The sequence below is a fragment of the Haliaeetus albicilla genome, chromosome 20 (assembly GCF_947461875.1).
Source record: "Haliaeetus albicilla chromosome 20, bHalAlb1.1, whole genome shotgun sequence".
NCBI classification, from domain to species: domain Eukaryota; kingdom Metazoa; phylum Chordata; class Aves; order Accipitriformes; family Accipitridae; genus Haliaeetus; species Haliaeetus albicilla.
In genome coordinates, this window is record NC_091502.1 from 7,850,814 (window position 1) to 7,869,752 (window position 18,939).

Consider the following 18,939-nt stretch of genomic DNA (forward strand, 5'->3'; position numbering starts at 1 on the left):
GTTTTTTATTTCACGTTGTTTCCGTGCACCTTGACCTACCATTTGAAGGGCTGAACAATTCTCTTCCCTTATTTGCATGGGAACATAAAAGATATTTTTAGACTGCAGCAAAACCTATCCTTACCTACACCAAGCAATTTTCAGTAAACTATGAAAAATTGTCCCCTTTTTGTCAAAGATATTTCTGTTCACCCATCTTTGTAGCTGCATAGTCCTTCCAGGACTGTGGGGACCCAAACAAAAACACAAAATACTGCAGGTGCAGCCCTGCTGGGACAATAAAGAGGCATATCGTCACCTCCCTGCACACTTACTGGGAAAACATGTTTCTTCAAGGACAGCACTCTCTCTTCTCCTCCACCTTCTCCCCAGTAGTTTTAGGAGCAAAAGGCATGTTTAGTGTCCCAAAACCATTGGGACAAACAAGTTTTCAGTTAATTTTTTGAAGGACAGCAATTTATTACCCTGTTACAAACAGTCCTAAATCTCACTTTGCTGCACACATGCTGTAAGTCTGAAACCCAGAGGTGAGGAGCCTCCCTCCCTGGCTCCAGATCTGGGCTCTTCAGCTCTGTCCCAGCTGTTGTGGGCACATAAAGCCTCTCTCTCTCCCCTCTCCTCTCCTTCCAAGCACTCCTAGCCCTCTCCCCCTTCCCCAACAACTCCAACAGCTCCCCTCCTGCCTTCCCTCCTGCCCCCTGCACAGCTCCCCTTGTAGCTGCTCCAGATCTTCCAACTCCCAGTTTTCGTCCTGAGCTGCCTGTTGTCACCTGCCAAGGACACAAGGAGCAATGGAGACACCAGCATTTCATAGAATCAGAGAATGGTTTGAGTTGGAAGGGATCTTTAAAGGTCATCTAGTCCAACCCCCTGCAATAAGCAGGGACATCTTCAACTAGACCAGTTTGCTCAAAGCCCCGTCCAACCTGACCTTGAACACTTCCAGGGATGGGGCATCTACCACTTCTCTGGGCAACCTGTTCCAGTGTTTCACCACCCTCACCATAAAAAATTTTTTCCTTATATCTAGTCTGAGAAGAGGAGCAGGGCAGTTCTGTGTCCACGGGAGATTGGTGGAGCAAGGATGCCAGCAGCGGGATGTAGCACAGCTCTCTACTGCAGGAGAGCCTGGGACAACGAGGGCAGCTGAGGTGATGATGTCCCATGGTCCTGCTGTGCTCAAGGTAGCACAGGACTGTCTCAGAGGAAAGCTTGCAGTGCGAACCATGGGTACCCCGTGGTTTGGGTGCTCATCACTGCCTGCCACGTGGGTGCCAACTGTTGATATTCCCAAGGGCAGCAGCGCAGGGCGGTGTGAGGGTGGCGACGGCCCACGAAGGCCTGAAGGTCGTGGGACTGATCAGAAAGACCTCCCTCACTCCATGGCACGGCACCGAGGAGCACAGCTAAGACACATTTGCTAACACTCTTGCCAGAGGTGTTGGCAAGAGCCGTTTGGCACTCGGGAAGGAAAAAGGTCTTCGTGTCTCGTCTTAACACCCTTCGGGTCCTATCTGTAGTTTGGATTTTTCCTCCTCTCCAATGACAAGCACAGTAGCTGTTGTGAAACATGATGAGTCATAGCTGCAGGCTGCAAGGGGAAGGCAAGGTAAAGGGAGAGCAGGAACGGAGCGAGACGGGAGGGAAAGCTGCTGTCACTGACCAGCCTCCAAGTCGTCGCTACGCAGCTACCACTGGCTTCTCTGCAGTACCACATCCATATATCTTCAGCTTTCCCTGGCTGAGTCCGTGGGATGAGGGGGAACTTGAGAACAGCCACCCTATGTTATACGCTGCTGCCTGAGAGCACCATGAGAGTCACTGTGCTCTGAACCAGAAGACGCAGTAGAAACTGCTCCCGGTAACGGTGGCAAGTTGGGAAGAGTTTGTCAGGCAGCTAATCTAGGAGGAAAGCAACACTTCGAGAAGGCCAAGAGGAACATGTCTGGATCAAGATACACTGAAACTGCCTTTACTGTTGCCTTTCATGAAAATTGGCAGCAATCTCCCATGCTGGCTGCTCAGCTTCGCCATATGTCCCATCTTCAGTGGCACCACAAATATGCTGGGAAAAATCTTCCTGTGCCAAATGTTTCAAACACAAATATAGAAGGATAGAAGTCTTTTAGGTCTCTGATTTGATCCACACCTAACATATTTTTCATGGAGTAATTTGAATATAAATATGATAGTGTCATAGACACAAGGCGTCTATTCCGGCAGTGTCAAGTGCTACAGTACTGACTGCCTGCAGAAACACACCTGCTCACGTCCACAATGCTGATGTAGAGCAGGACCAGGTATTTCTTAGGTTGCTATTTAGTTGCGCGTAGGGAACAGTTTTCCCACCTTAGAAAACACATTCAGAGCCCTTAATGAAGAAACCAAGACAGAGGGACCCACATCCCAGCACAGGCAGTACAAGGACAACTTGCTGGTGATACAGAACAGTTCAACTCAAGTGACCACTCCACTTTATTCAGGTGAAAAACTTGAACCTCAGCCTGTCACGTATCAGTCTCGAAACTAATTTCAGTTAAACTGATCTTCTCTCTCGCAGAAAGATAATTCTGTGCTGGATTGTGCCTTGCTTCTGGTTCAAACTGCAACATTTATTCCCATCAGAGAACCTCATTTTCAATTAATTGCTTTTTTTTGACCAAAACCAAAAGCAAAACACTGTCACCTAAAAATGTCCAGCCAATTCTACACAAAAATCTGCTCTGAGGCCTGCTTATCTCAGTGTTTCTACGAGAGCTGACAGTTGCTGAAATATAGGCACTAGGATTGCTAGTGTTGACAAGGCTTTAAAGCATCATCACACTGAGTAGCCATTAGAGGTTATATTTCATTGGAAGTAATGTAATTCAATTACCATCACTCTTCAGTATGTCCCATCTCTGGAGGCTGACAATAAGCCATATCATCCATCAGATTTTAACCTGAACTTTGCATTCTGGCCCTATAGATTGCCAGATCTCCATTATGAATGGCTTCATATTTTTAGCGTCATTTCTTAGGGAAAAGAGGTTATCCAATTATATTGTACATCCATCTCCCTGCCTGTCTGTCCTTCCTTAGCTTTTCAACCAGTTTCAATCAGGAGGCAAAGGTCTTCAAGAAAATTAAGTTCCTATCAGTTTTGCAACTAATCAGAGGCACGGTAAAAAAGAGAAATCATTTGCATGTCCTACTTGGGAGTGGTGAGCTATGTAATCTCTGCAAACTGACAATCCGGTGAGCTTGGACAGCTAACGCTGTCTCTTTCTCCATGCAAGAAACACAAAAGGCTGGGGAACTTGTGTTACTGCAGGGACAGAAGGTCAGGGAGACGCATGTCTTGCGCTGAGAGACACAAACCCCTAGGAAAGCAGGCTCCTTTAGAACTGCTGCTCATGGAGCAACTATTTTATTAATGCAGCGAGCTTAGCAATTTACAAAGAATTTCTTGTGCATATTTCTTCAGCAAAGAATGTTTTGAGTAATTCACTCTGACAGTCAAACATATTGCAAACACAAAATACAAATTGCACAGAAAAGTGATGTAACATTTGCTTTCCCAAGTCTATGCATTTAAGCTCTATCAATAACCACATTTTCTTTTTCTGAATATCTGATCTGTAGAGTAACTGATTCACTATGTTTATCTGTTTAAACGATTACTCTTACTGATGATTACTAACATTACTGATTCATATTACTGTTGTTGTTCTGCCTTTTTGCTGCCTAACTGAACCATAAAAGTACTCATGACTTTGCCAGTTCTTTATCCCATTCATCAGCTGCACAAGGATTGTGACTTATGATGACTTACTCACCCCTCACGGGCAACTTGTTTACATCTGTCATTGCCCCCATTCCCTTTCTCTCTTCCTCTCTATCCTTCCAACCTTTTCCTCCTCTATATTGCCATTTATGCTAAATGCCTTTTCTTTGGCCTTTCCCACTCACTGCTTGTCACCATCTCTGCATCTCCCTCTCTCCCATGTCCACACATTCTCCATCCCAGACTTGCCCCTCATTCTACCACCTCTTTTTCTGCCTCCCACATACACTGTCATGATCCGTACCTTCTGCTTTCCTCCCCTGATCTGCTCTTTGCTCAGAAGACAGTCCCCTTCCCCTCTCTGCCTTCCCTCTCTCACACAAAATGTTGCTAGAAAGGTACCAGTGAACCTCGACACCCCTATAAAACCACTTTTTCTGGACCTTCCTGGTCTCGCTTCCTCACACTCCTCCACGGATCACGTTATACGAAAGCTGGAATTGCCTCTGACCCTTTCTGTTTTCACCTGCCCACTCCTCACCACCTTCTCGTGTTTCCTCCCGCTCTCACTGCTGTCCCACTCAGTTCCCTCCCCACCCTCCTCCCAGTTACCGTTACTCCCTTCTGACATGGGTATCTTCAGCTACATCCAAAGCCACTCTCTACCACTTTAACTCCTTTTGGAGTGTCTCTCTTGGCAACGTTTACACCATCAGTCGACCCTCGTCACCTTCTCCATGCTTCTAATGAAGCCCAGTGAATACACAACCTCCCTTCACTTTAAACAGTTGCTTACCCTTCAAACCCACCATCCTCTTCCTCAAACACAACTGCTTCTCCAGTCCTTGTCAACTTTGGAGGTCGATACTTTACTGCTAGAAGAGGCTGCCTTCTACTATTTGGGGAGTTACCCACTCGATTTCAGATTCCCCCTGCCCACGATCTACCCAGGGCGCGAACCGCAGCGTACGTCAGATGTCTCAAGTATTCCCAGGTGAGGCTCACATCACACACACGCACACACACACACGCTCCTCTGCTGCAAGACAGCCCGTGTTGCCGAGAACAGTCACTCATCGGCTGCAGGTAGGCTGGTTTGCCAGCCTAACTCCCACGTCTGAAATACCAAGTTTTACTCCTCCCTCACACACGTTACTCACTCCTGCTGCCATCCCGCAGGGAGCGCCAGCTGAACTTTCAGGACAAGACCACCAAGCCTCTTGCCCTCATTCCTATACTTTTTATAACTTTTACCCAGACCTATTTCTCATCTTCTCATCCACACGTGACACCCGTTACCTCCCCCTCCACTTTCTTTTGTCCATTCCTAGAAAGCTCTCTGCCTACGCACAAAAGGCAGCGACTTTGTCTCTTTTCAGATCTCCACTGAAAGGACACATTTACAAATCTTCCAGTACATCCTTCAGTCTTCAGTGACCAGCTCTGGCCATCAGTCTCTATTGTTTGTATCTAAATTGTCGTCCATCTGCATTATTACTCATTCCTGATTTTGTCACCTTTTCCCTCACCCATATTTGTTATACCACCCACAGGGTCTTGTTTCAAATTAGGCTGCAAGATATTTAGAGCAGAAACAGTGCTTGTACAGCACCTAGTGCAATGGTGGCTTCTAGGAGTTACCAAGTATTTTTCCCACAGAAAGTAAGGATCATGACTGCCCAAGGCTAGCGGGAACTTACCGAGCCGTACAGTTCCCCTTTCTCATTCATTCCAAGGTAGAGTCCACTGTCGACTCCTCGGATGCTGACCAAGCCCACTGCTATACTGATAAATTCCAGTATACCTATAAAATGCAGGAAAAAACAAATAATGTACATATTGTTTCCATTGAAAGATATTTTTTTCCAGAAGTGACTGATCCCTGAGTGACAAGCAGCTATTTTCAAAGGCTTTTTCCCATTTTCAGAGTTGTTTGGAGGAAGATGAGGAACAAATGAATATATCTTAAAGTACGATACTTGGAACAGTGAAGTCCTTTGAGTCTTTGCTAGAGTGATGCATTGCAGGCACCATTAATGTACCAAATTAAAAGACTACTCTCAATCTTTCTCATCATCTCTAAACACAGATCCAAAGCTCAGTCGTATTCTGATTTGCACAACAAATAATACATTCAAAGAAAAACAAACAAACAAACAAGTTTTTAGATTGCCAAAATTAGCAGTATTAACCTATGAAATTTGTCTTGCAAAATAAATTCTGAAAAAATACATTTGAATCAGATTTGTGAGATAAAAACAACTTACACATGGAACCAAAAGATCTACTTCCAGGCATCAATGAAGCAGGAATATGGGGAAAGATTTACTCACAGTATGATCTTCCAGAGGCTTGAGAAATGAAAATCCTTAGTATAGTCCAGAGTCTCACACATTTCTGTCTAGATAGTAACCATTCTCTCTGGTGTGTTATTTTTTACTCATCTCAAATTCAAAAATTAAAATATTCTAAACCTAAGTAATAGTGTATAAATGATTAGGTCTTCCCATGCACATAACAGCAAGCTCACACAGACATTTGTGCACTAGAGATAAGAACATTTTGCAGAGAGAAGCACTGCTTCCGCAAAGCTCCTAGGTTCAGCATCAATGTGCATGGTACAGCAAGTATGTGTATCAAATATCAGCTCATCTGGTTCTGAGGGTTTGGGGTTTTTTTGGCAGCCTTCCCTGCAAATTGCTTACCTCTTCAGTGAGGATGCTACCAGCCAAACCTTGCATAAACCTAGAAGTCTTGTGGAAAAAATGGAAATTGCTTCCTATTTGGAAGCACTCATGTAAGACTGTAATGATCTCACAGGAGTTATCCAGCAACATTCAGAAGCACAGTGCTGTGTTACGCTACTTTCTGAGCCACAAAATAAAGCACAGAGTAGCATTTTCAATATATTTTGTGAATTTTCACATCTAAGCACACCATGTAACTATTTTTAAAGCTTATTGGAAACTACATTTACATGAAATAATAAAACAGTACAGTACGTGTTGAGCCTCACGTGGACAATAAAAAAGCACTTTCATGCATTTTTGGAACAATTAATTTGGCATCTCCCACAAAATAGTTGTGCACTAATCAATAACAGGCATAAATCTAACATAGCACAAGTTGAAGCCAATAGGGAAAATTTATAGCCAAGCTAATGTAAAGATGAAATGTATTCCCTGTAAGGGACTATTGATCATTACCTTATATATTATTCAGTACTACAAACACCATAGTCTTATTGTTTTGATAATCCTGTTTTAAGGCCTGGGCATGTTAGATTATTCTCTACATATGCACAAATAAAAAATACTGGGAGGAAGTATTCAGTAATTATGGAATTTTTTTTTTAAGTAATAAAAAGTGGTAGCATGCTGTTTATCTGGTATACATAGTATCTCAGATACAACCGATCCATTGAAATCATTTAAACATTCCCATTATATCTGGACATGCAATACTTGCAGATTTCTTACTAAGGCTTTTTCTGTAAAGCTTTTACCAAACTATCATATTACCTGATACATATTACCAAGCAATTTTAACTGAGGTTAAATCTTATGTTAACTGTGTATTATACCATACTACAGCTAAGTTAGTAAATCTGGCATCTTTCACATCAGTATAAATGTAGACTTTAACTGCTGTCCTCATTTCAAATATTTGGGTGCATGCTGCTTAGTGTGTCAAAAGAACAAAATAGCACTGTCACGTCCTATTGCAAGTGCAGAAGATGAATTTAAGGTGCTTGGCAAAGAGCATCCACATGTTTGAGATCAGAATAGAGACTGATTTTGAAATATTTAAAAGCCTATTCACAGCAAGTTTTATGTGCCATGCTGTTAAGTCCTTCAAGAGATTATCTGGGGCCAAGCATGCAGTCTTATACAAGTCTTGCCACTTTAAGGATTGCATGATTTGGCCCAATGCTCCTGTGAGTATTTTCACTGTATAGTTTCTACAACATACAGGTAGTACTTAGGACCTGAACCAGATATTAAAATAGATATTCCTTTTCAAAATGAGACTGGGCCAAATGAAAATCAGCACAGCTCCAAACTTTAAAAGCTAGGGCCCTATTCATAGATAAAAATGGGGAAGAGAAGAAAAGGAGAGAGGAAATAACTGTCTCAGTGCGTAGGACGCTGAATATCTTCTTGTCAGACACCAAACATTTTCTTTAATGAAACCACTTCAAGGCAGAGACCCGCTCCTCCGCAGAGACGTGAGGAAGAAAGTTTCGGGGAAAGTTACGCCTTGCACGTCCACATCAGCCCTTCATGCACCTTCTTCCACGCCATCCAACTGACCACGCTGACCGGCGGCAGGACGCCAGCCTGACCGCCAAGGCCGGTCCTGCTCTCCTGCCAGGCTCGCAGGAGAGAGGAGATGGGTCACCCGCACAACGGGGAACGTTAACTTTCGTCTAGTTTAGCGAACAGAGCGGTGAAGAACAGACCGACAGAAGCCTTTGCCTTGGCTTTAAGCAGCGGACATCCCTGCAGCTACACCTCTTTCTGTTGCTGCCGTTCCGCCCCTCGCACGTTTTTGTCTTTGGCTATACGTAGCCTCTCTTTGCACCGCTGGATTGAAGCGGTTTCGCTTCCACTCGGCACCCCAACGCACCATCAAGGGATTCGGTGAAGAAGCGCCTCCGCCAGCCGCTGCTTTGTAGGCGGGAGGAGGGAAGCGCCGGTGGCGGGGGCCGTGCTGCTGCCGCGCCTTTCCCAACCCACCCTTCACCCGGGCGAGGAAGGCAGAGCCCTCGGTGGTCAGCCCGGCGACGGGCCCGAGGGCAGGGGCTTCCCCGGCGTCCCCCTCCCCGCCCCCGGCGCCGGGGCTGCGGCGCTGGGCTGGGCAGGGCGCTCCGCCGGGCTGCGGTGCCGCCTGTCGCAGCTGTCACCGCTCCCCCCCCCGGGATGCCAATTAAGAGACGGGAGCGCAGACAGCCACAGCCCCCCAGGAGGCAGCAGGGCCCTGCTTCGGTTTCAGGCTCTCCAGCGCACTTGCCCCCCCTGCCCCCTCCCAGCCACCCCGCATCCCCTCCCCTCTGCAGTAGCGGGGGAGGCTGCGGGGGCTGCTCGGCGCCCTTGCCTCTGCCTAAAACCTGGCCCCCAATTCCCACTCCCGGGGGCCACAGCCCTCCGCATGCATCACCCCCCCCCCCTCGGCCTCCCGGGTCACCCCGGAGACAGCACGGGGATGGGGGGGCGCAGCCCCGGCCCCCCGCATCCAGCAGCAGAAGGGGCGGGCGGCCGCAGGGACACCCCCCCCCCCGGGCCGGAGCCGCCCCCCGCGCCCTCCCCGGCGCCGCCCCCGCCCCGGCGGCCCGGGAGCCGGAGCAGGCAGAGGGCGAGTGGGAGAGGCGGGAGGGCGGGCGGCTGCGCGGCTCCCGCAGATGATGAACGCAGCGGTTCCTTGTAGCAGCAGGTCCCGGGGAGCGGAGGTCACCTGCTGACAAGCTTTTTTTTTTTTCCTTTTCCTGCATGCTCCTATTTTTTTAATGCTGTGCATGCAGTACTTGTGCTGACGCACAGAGGCACGCCTCTCCGCTGTTACAGAGTTCCTGAATTTACAATGACTCCACTGTCTAGCAAATGCCCTAGACTAAAGGAGACTGCATCAAAAAAAATTTCTTTTGTGCCCCAGGAGAGATACGGCTTTGATCACCTGAGATCTCATTACGGGGGGGGGGGGGGGGGGGGACACCGAGCCGGGCTCTCCCGGGGAGCTTTTCTTTTAGAGATGGACATCTTGCTGCAGGAATTGCGAAATGCCAAGGCTCCCAGAACCGGGCGAGTATAGACACACAATATGGCTCGGTTTATTGTATGCAATAGGCACACATCCAACATAGCATCACAAAAGAATTACTCTTATCTGATGTCTCTCCAGAGGTGTGTGCGTGTGCGTGTGTGTGTGTGTGTGCGCGGGGAGGGGGATTCCCACAGGGCAGAGCCCAGAGAGGAGTTTACGCGCAGCCCCCGGGGTTTTCTCTTTGTCCTCCTTATTCCTGGAGGAAAACTTCCTTCTGACTCGCGTCGTGTCCCCCGTGTCCCCCCCCGCAGGTTTACCGCACACGCTCCGAGGAGACCAAGTTATCCCGCTCTCCCCCGGGCAGCTCCCGAGTTGGGATGCGGACCTTCCCGGGCTCATCAGAAGACTTTACAACCACCCAAACCCAAATAGCATCTGCGATTCCGTGACCTCCCGGCAAACACAACAGCGATGTCACGGCACCGATACAAAAAGCCCCGAGATCCCCTCCCCGCCCCCAAATAAGCCGGGAGCCCCAACGCATCCCGTGGCTTTGCCGTGCCCGGTCTGCCCGACCCCGGACCGAGCCGGGGCATCACCGGGGCGCTCCGTGGGAGAGGAGTTATCGCAGGGGTGGGTGCGTCCTGGGGAGCAGAGGGCGATCAAACCCAGAAGGAAAAAAAAAAAAGAAATCTATTTAAAGCCAAGGCGCTGGAAGAGCTGCCCCTCGGAATTGTCAGCTTCCTACAACTGCGGCTGGAAAGCCATTTTTAAAAATAGACGCCGCGAATAATGTGGTCACCGCCGCCTTGCGAAGGGAACAGCTGGCGGCCCTCCTCCGGGGGCGGCGGGGCCCCGCGGGGTGCCGGCCCCCCGCAGCCCCGGCTGCCGGTGCGCGGAGCGGAGCGGCCGCCCTACACCTGCTGCCGGCCCCGCACCGCGCACCGCACCGCGCACCGCAGCGGGCAGGGGGAAACCTGCGGCTGCGGCTGCAGTTCAACAGCTACGGCGCCTGCCTGTGTCAAGGAAAATGCCTGGATGCACAATCCCCCCCCGCCCCGTTCCCCGCACTGCGCGGCCGCCTAAAACACTTTCCGCACTTTTTCCTCGCCAGCAAGCGTGGATGTTGCGCTCCCGGGGGAGCCGCGACGCTAAATGTCCCCCCCCCCTCCAGCCCCGGGGACCCCGGGCGGGCGGCGTGGGAGGGAGGCAGAGCCTGGAAGCAGCGTGAGAGTGTCAGGGAGCAGGCGGGGGATGGAGGATAAACCTGCGCCCATGCGAGTCTCAGCCCTCTCCACCACCCCCCCCCCCCCGCCCCTTCCCTCCTGCGCCCTTTGGAGATCATCTCCTACAACACCGGCATTATCTAAACAGCTTCGCAAAGCAATAAAATACAGTTAGATATCGCTCAACATCTGGCATTAAAATACGAAGAGAGAGAGAAAAAAAAATCACCACAGGACTTTGTTTTTACGACCGAATTTAAGTGCTGTCAGGTTGGTTCACTCGCAAGTTAACTCCTTCCAACAGCTGGGAGCGTGGCGAGCTAACCTGGCCTATTTTCCTCCCCCCTCCTTCAAAACCACAAAGAATCGGCTCATCCAGGCTGTTTTAGTTACTTTCCTACACGCGATCTGCCGGGGTCTGCCTTGAACAGCCTCCCTGGCAGCGGAGAAGCCCCGGGCCCACTCGACTCGCGTGTGCGTGTGTGCGTGCACGGGCTCCGAGGGGTGGCCGAAGCCCTGAGCCCTCCAGCCCCGGCTGCTGAGTCACAAAATCGCGTCCCCTGGAAATGAAATCCAGGCGACGCTCGCCCCGACTCGCTGCCACCTGGACACGCCACACAGCCGGGGAAAGGCAAGTTTGGGGGCAGGCTTCCCGGTGGGTTACGGAGGGGGGGGGCGCGGAGCCCACCTGCGCTCCCTTCTCCTTCCCGGGGCGCCGGGCACCGGCAGCGCCCCGCGGCTGCGGGCTGCGGGGGCCGGGTTCGGGCGTGCGGCGAGCCCCGGCGCGGAGCGGCGGGGGCTGCCGGCGAATCCTCGCCGAGGAGAGAAAATAGGCTGGGTTTGCGATTCAGGCAGTTACTAGGGCAGGTAATCGGCAGGGAAAACGAAAGAAAAGCCCTCGTTAATTTGCGTACAGGACGACGGCCACTCCCTTCGGGAAACTCGGTGAATTTTAAATGGTGGTGGTTAATGATTAAAAACCCCTTTAAACTCGCGAAATCACATCATTCGGCAGAAACGTCCCGAGCGAAAATTCCACCACCGCCACCACCGCCTCCCGGTTAACGCGTCCGCTCCGAAGCAGAACTTGGGGCTACGCGAACATCGCTACCGAGCGCCCGGCCACTTCGGCGAGGGCTCCTGCTCCGCTGCGGTGGTGCCGCTCGTCTCCATCTGCAGTCCCGGCCGCCTTCGTTTTCGCCCCCGGCGGCTCGGCCGTCAGCACAACACACCCCCCCCCGCCCGCCTCGCACCCCCCGCCGTCCCCCGGCCCGCGGTTCTGCCCCAGTATTTCATCACATGACCACTAAAGGGTTAAGGATAATACCTACCAAATCTGCTGTGGTCTTGCCTGGTTCCCTGGATAGTACCATTGGGGAAGATTTCTAAATGAAATCCAGTCCTGCAGTATAGCTGCCTCCGCCTGAGGATCCCCTTTAAATGGTCCAAGTCCGTGACCGCAGGCCCCCTGGGTAGCCCACCTGCCTCAGACTGACCCAGGTGGTCACTTAACAAAACCGGACTATCCACCGGCAAAACGGGCACATTCCCAAAGGGTACTGCATCCTGCACACCGAAATAGTTCCCAACTTCACCTAAGGGAGCCATCAGAAGATTCTGCTTTTAGAGAATAAGAATAAACAATAATGATGGTGCCAAACCCAGGAGATATAAGATTAGGTATATTCCACTCCTCTCCCCTCCCTAGCGCAGTTACAGAGAAAATGTTCTTTCTTCAATCCATTAAATGCATAAATAAAAGTAATATTCTGTTTTGACTGGTACAGGTTCAAGGTCAAACCAGTTAGTCTACGAAACCACCACTTTATACTCACACACTGACATATTTATAAACATATAGATGTGTATATCTATATAAATGCATATATCCCCAGCTCTTAGCAAGCAATACGGTCTTCAGCCCATCCAACTGTAATAAAGAAAAAAATCCGTAGTTTCTCCATTTGGTTTAAGATAAGAATGACCATAGCAACTTAAATACCTAGGCGTTATAGGGATTTTTTTTTAAGATGCACAGGCTACGTCAGGATTTATGGATTCTGACTCCAGAAAGGCATGCGCTGTTTTTACTCTATAACAGACTGCATACATCAGCATGAATCCTGCAAAGGGGGAGGGGGGAAATCTCACGTTGTTGGCTGAGATAAATCCAAAAAAAAAAAAAAAAGGAAAAAAGAAAAAGGAAAAAAAAAAACTTTTGACGTCCAAATCTATTATCCAGAATTCTCAGGAGGCTCAGCAGATGTCCACTGGTTTAGGATTATTGACGATCCACAAGCAAAGCAGCAACATACAAGTGCTTGTGCCTTTCTTGGCTGGCTCGAAACAGGTGTTGCTTCTGCAGGGCTCCCTGTGAAATGTTGTACTCCAGCACTGAGCTGCAGCTCTTGACTGTGGATCTCCATCCAGCACGCAGAGTGGCGCAGGAAGAGGCATTGGGCTGGGTTTAAGGTAGTCCTGATTGCTGCTGGAAGGATTCTCCGGGGTCCTAGCGCTCAGCCCTACCTGCTGCAATACAGAGCCGCTTCCAGCGCTTAGGCAACGGCGCGGAGCGGCTCTTACTGCTCTGCGGCAGCGCGGCGCACGCCGGCAAATAAATAAATAAATACATAAATAAGTGGGCGAAACTTTGGGGGAGGAAAAAAAAAAAAAAGCGGCGTGATGCTAAATATACCGAGCCCGCCCGCTGCGGGAAGCGGGCTCCTCGGGAGATGCCCGCAGAGCCCGAGTCCCCCTTGACATTGGCGGGGGGGAGCAGGGCGGGCAGCGACCCCGGCCTCAGCCCCGGCCCCCCCCCCCCCCCAGCCTCAGGTAACCGGGCTGCCACTGTCCCGAGCGGGCTTGAAACTCAGCTCCGGAAGGCAAACCGGCGGGGTCGCGGGAAGTTTGGGAGCTCCGTCTGTGTGTGTGTGTCGGGGGGGGGTGGTGTCTGTTATCGCCCACGCCGCATTTTTAATTTTTTTTTCCCCCCCTTCTCCACTCCGGCCCCCCGCCGCGGCGGTCCGCAGCCCTCCCGCTCTGCCCCTGCGCTGCCGGGGGCGGCTCCGGCCCCAGCCGGGTGCCGGAGGAGATTGGGGGGGGGGGGGGGGGCGGGCAGTTTTGGGGATGCCGCCACGGGAGCGGGCAGCGCCGGGACCCCCTCGCCGCCTCCGGGGGCGAATCGCGGCTCCCCGCGCCCGGGGTCGGCCCAAGTTTTTGAGAGCGCGGTGGAGGGAAGGGGGGAGGCGGGGGTGCCGATGCTGAGTACGTGTTCTTCCCCCCCCCCCAAAAAAAAAAAAAAAGTTATTTAAAACCGCCAGGAGAGACCCGGCGAGAGGGGAGCGGATTTCTGTTTCTTCTTCTGATGCCGAGGATTGGGGTTTTGCCGCGCTCCGATAGAGCTGCATTAATTAGCAAAGGGACAGAAGGGTCTCCTGCCTTTGCAGAAGGCTTGCTCGGGCAGAGCTCAAGGACCCGGCACGATGCAGAGGCTTGCACGGGGGAGAGGACAGCTCCGGCAGCCCCTCGAATTAAGCGCAAAACCTGAAGACAGGCTCTTTTGGGGGTGGTGGGAAGAGGGGCAGGGAGAAAGGGAAAAGAAACGTAATATCTTGGGGGCTGGGGGGGAGAGATTGCATGGTGTGAATGATAATGTGCATCGCTGAGGTGGTGGCGCCCAGGAAGGTCACTGGTGGAGGCTGGAAAGAGCTCCGGGGAAGGAGAATTTTGCAAGGTGGTTTATTAAAAATAATTGACTTTCTGCGTGTCCTCCTGCTCGGTGGGCATTCGTTTGAGGGGGCAGCTCTCCTTGCCTTCCCCACCACAAAAGGCAGCAGCCCAGCTCTGACTGGCGCAGGCTTTATGCATCCCCCCACTTGCCACTGTGACTTAACACTTGAGAGGAGGGAAAGAGACTTCCAGTTTCCACATCTAGTGGGGAAACTGCAGCAGGGAAAGGCTGTGTCCTGAATCCCCAGGGACCTTTAGGGAACTGACACACTCCATGCCAGTGGCGCACAAGCCACCTCCCTCTCATTTGACTCCATCGGTCTTTATTGCTATTTGAAGGATGGGATACGGAACCTTCAGAGCAGGGTCCCGTTGCACTAGTTCTGTACAAACCCACAGAAAGAAACAGTTGCTGCACGTCAGTCCATGCATTTTGATGTGCAAGAGCAGACGAGACCCCCAACAGCAAACCAGGAAAATCAGCACTCTCCGGTAAATAGTTCCATAGCATTTACCCTGTATATCGGGTTTAAGGACACTGCTCACACATGCACACTGGTTATATCAGCATGAACAACTGCAGAATGACTTGGGAAAAACTGCAGAACTCACCATGTCAAAAATCATTATTCTTTATCAACTGGATCATGGCAGTACCCAGAGGCCCCGCGCAGGGCTCACAGTCCCATTGTGTTGGATACTGTAGACACATGTAATAAGAGAGATGGTCTATGCCCAAAGAGCTTATGATCTTAACCCATGATGAAAGACAACAGGTGTATACTAAAGACCCATGGGGGAAGGATAAGGGAAAAGCAGCCTTGAGAATAAAAAGCAACAGGCCTGGCCAATGACAAGTGTTTGGTGTCAGAAGGAAGTTTTAAGGAGATTTGAAGGAGAACAATAAAGGAGCTTTATGGTTATTAATGGGAAGGTTTTTCCATGCGTAATGGCTAACTTGGAAGAGAACGTAAAATGGCTTGTTAGGAAATTGGACTGCTGAAAAGTGAAGGTTTGTGCCACTGGCAAAGCAGAGGGAATACTGCAGAGTGACTGAAGGGCCTGGTATCTGGTGTGCTCTCAGTCTAGAAACAACTGGGAAAGAGGCTCCCAGCTCCTTTACGGTGCTTTAAAATTTACATTTCTAGTCCCAGGGAAGAGTACTATATGGAATTTTAATTTTTTCTCTAGTCCAGGATTCAGTATTTTCTATCTTGTACTTCACATCAGCATACCTTATGAAAAATATCTGAAGGTAAAGAAGAAAGTATTGGTATAGTTGCTTTTTTTTTTTTAAAGAACTTAAATGAAAGCCCACAGATTATTGGCTATAGGAAGTTTAGTGTTATAAAAGTGTTATCTAAGTTGAGGCTTTGATGTCTGAATTACTCATAAGTATCAAAGCCACACATGAATTATGCAGGACATCCCCAAAATTATACCCATCTGTGAGTAGGTGGTGTTCCAACCCTGCTTCACATAAAATCTATGTGTGATGTGTAATGTCAAACTTACCCCTTACAGAAGTTTGGCTTTACTGATAGCTGGGGCTGTATTAAAAACCTACACTTTTATCCCCAAGACACTGAGGCAGGAACATCCCTACCCCTAGCTCCCCTCTACTCGAGATTCACACCCACTTCCCTTATACCCTCCTGGAATTAAAGACTGCATCTGCCACAGTGAGTCATCAAGAGCTTACTCATCAGCTTTATGCAGGATTTTAACTCCTGCAAGCAGAGCTGGTCAGAAGGATCCTGCATTTCTTGAGGAGTTCCTGGCACACACTCTCCTCGCACGTACCACACTATTGTGACACCTCTGGCAAGTTTTAGATATTCTGACTTCTTTTTTTTAATAAAACTGCTTCACCTGTACTCTGCCAACCAGTTCAGCTTTACATGAACTTTTCACGTATCAATTTTTAAGTGTTGTTTAAAAAAATAAATCAGCCTGCCATAAGAAAATGTGGGGTTTTTTTCATTCCCCCAGATTGCACGATTTCACCAAAAGTACAGGATCCTATTCTGGGCCTACAATCTATCTAACAACTCATTTATTTTCCAACTTTGCAGATGGAGAACTGGAAGACTTTTCTTATTAAAAAGACTTTCCCATGAAACACATGGCATTTGCCATTTTTACTAAAATGTCTTGAGTCAGCAAACTTTTAAAAGCTGCTTTTTTCATAAGTCGAGACTACTGTATTTGCAGATTTCTTTACAAATAAGGATTTTTAGGGTACTTTGAAGCATGATATACACCTGGATATGATAAGAGTATTCATTCACCTCACCTCACTTGAGGCTGCTACAATGGAGACGTCGAGATCTAAACTACTTGTTCTTTAACGCAGAGAAATAGGAGCAATTTTAGGGCACAAATCATCTGACCTATTCTAGGCGTCTACTTTAGGATGACATGACTCATGCTCTAAAGATGCTTAATTCTTCTGCGTGTATGAAGGGAGCCTATATTAGATGTAGACTTCTACATGACAGAGGTCTAGATAGGACTGGATGGATCCCACCTGCTGTGCTATACATGTGATTCAGCATTTCCCCAGAACGGCTGATGAGGGCACTAATCTATTAATATAGCTGCACAAATTAATCCTCCAAAGAAAACTCATGTCATCTCAGCAACTAAAAGTTACTGAAAGTCATGATTATGAAAGACTAGATTGCCTGGAAATAAATAAAATACTTGTGAAAACCTATTAGCCATGTGATTCAGGTTAACTGGATTAATATAAGAAGTGCCTACAAGTTTAGAAAATTTAAGCTAGAAGAATGTATTTGCTCTCTCACTTCAGAAACTGTAGAAAAACCAGTATTTATGACAAAAAAAATTACCTACAAGAATCCCAGAAGCCAACAGGAAAGGCCTCGTTTCCCAGTTCACCAAATTTTCAGACCAGCATAAAACATGCAGTTTAGATGGAAAACACCGAGAAAACACCAGCATCAGTGTCGCCATGCGATACGCAGCCACAGCAGGATATCGGACATGAATTTCTTATGGTGTTATGGTATTTTGCCGCTTCCAGGAATTAGTGAATCTACGTTAAATAAGCATTGGCAGAATATGATCTTTGTGACTGTCCTAGGGAGGGAGTTATCAGGCTATATGTTTTAAGATATCTTAATTTAAGTACAAAAGTAATAATGCCATTATCGGTCAGATACAGTTGAGTGCATTGACACAGGTGTTGATATAGTCTTTTGGAATGCATGTCCTCGTTGGTAATACTTGAAGGTAGATAGGGTGATGTAAGTGTGAAAGCTGCCGAAATACGTTTAAAATTTCTCCGATGTTTGTATTTGTACATGGCTTGTATCTGCTGGTTTTAGTAATGAATTGATTGTCCATCATGTTGCAAGTCCCTCCAGCTCAAGAGCCAAAGCGCCGTTGACTGGAAGGAGAAAAGGGGAAGAAACCAGAGCTGCCACGGGTGCAGGTGACCGCAGAGGCCCCCACATGGCAAGCGATTTGCGTGGCACGGCTCACACGACTGCTCCCTGGGAGAACGGGTCTGCCACTGCCCGCCCTTTGCCTTGCTCACCTTCCCTGCCCAAGCACACGCGGTGTCTAATCGAAGAGGTTTCTGCCTTCTTCACGCTCCCAAACTGTTGGAGCTCATTCGCGACTGCAGGCTCGGCGGGGTTTGCCGGCAGGCCGCAGGGCGTCCCCGAGGTTCTTCCTTTGCCCGATGTACTGTTTTTGCGGATAGTTCGCTGTCTGAAAGATGAGGTGGCATTCGTATGCCAACCAAGTCACATACCCAGACCATCAGCTGGACGCTACTTACCGGTGCTAGACCCGAGCTGCAGCCGGCGGCCGGCTCCTCGTCACCTCCCCGGGAGCAGGGAGAAGGTGCCTCTCGGCGCTGGCTCAGCCCGGCAGGAGCTCGGCCGTGTGCCCCCGCCGCGTGCCGGCGGCCGGCCGCCGTGCCTTCGCCCCGATGGAGACGGTGGTCCACGCCAGCTCCGTGACGGCTCCACGCCCGCTGCCTGCAACGGCCAAAGGCCTCGCCAGCTTTCTCGATGGAAGCGATTACCCCTCCACCTGCGGCGCCGTGGCCGTCCATCCCGGACATTTGCTCCCGCGCCACCCAGAAAGGCCTCAGGCCCGCTGAGCTCTCGCCGCCTGCAGGAGGCGCCTCCGCGGGCGCCCCTCGCCCGCCCGCCCGCAGCCCTCCCGCGGGGCCGCGGCGCCGGAACCCCCCGGCGGCAGGCGCGGGCAGGAGCGGGGCCGGCCGAGGCGAGCGCCCAGGGCCGCGGGGCAGGGGCAGCCGCCCCGCCGCGCTTGTGCAAGGCTCTCTTGCCCTCTAGCGGGCAAAGCCAGCGGGGCGGCCCCGCCGTGCCCCCCGCCGCCGCCGCCGCCGCCCCCCCGGGCCTGCGCTCCTCCCTACCAGGCCGGGGGCCGGGGCCCGCGGCCCGCCCGGGAGCCCCGGTC

The 18,939-nt window shown here is 50.2% G+C and overlaps 1 protein-coding gene across 2 annotated transcripts in view; it reads right to left on the reverse strand.

Moving 5' to 3' along the window:
* Nucleotides 1-18,939, reverse strand: part of FGF9 (fibroblast growth factor 9) — a 57,566-nt gene that overhangs the window by 15,913 nt on the left and 22,714 nt on the right. Inside the window, exons 1-2 of one of the 2 annotated variants that reach the window (XM_069808160.1) lie at nt 12,084-13,551; nt 5,467-5,570 (exon numbers count right to left, since the gene is read on the reverse strand). In XM_069808160.1, the coding sequence (XP_069664261.1) occupies nt 5,467-5,570; nt 12,084-12,360 (381 nt within the window). In that variant the 5' untranslated portion in view covers nt 12,361-13,551. Of the gene's footprint in view, nt 1-5,466; nt 5,571-12,083; nt 13,552-18,939 lie in introns of those variants that run through there. The other variant, XM_069808161.1, reaches the window with a different exon arrangement.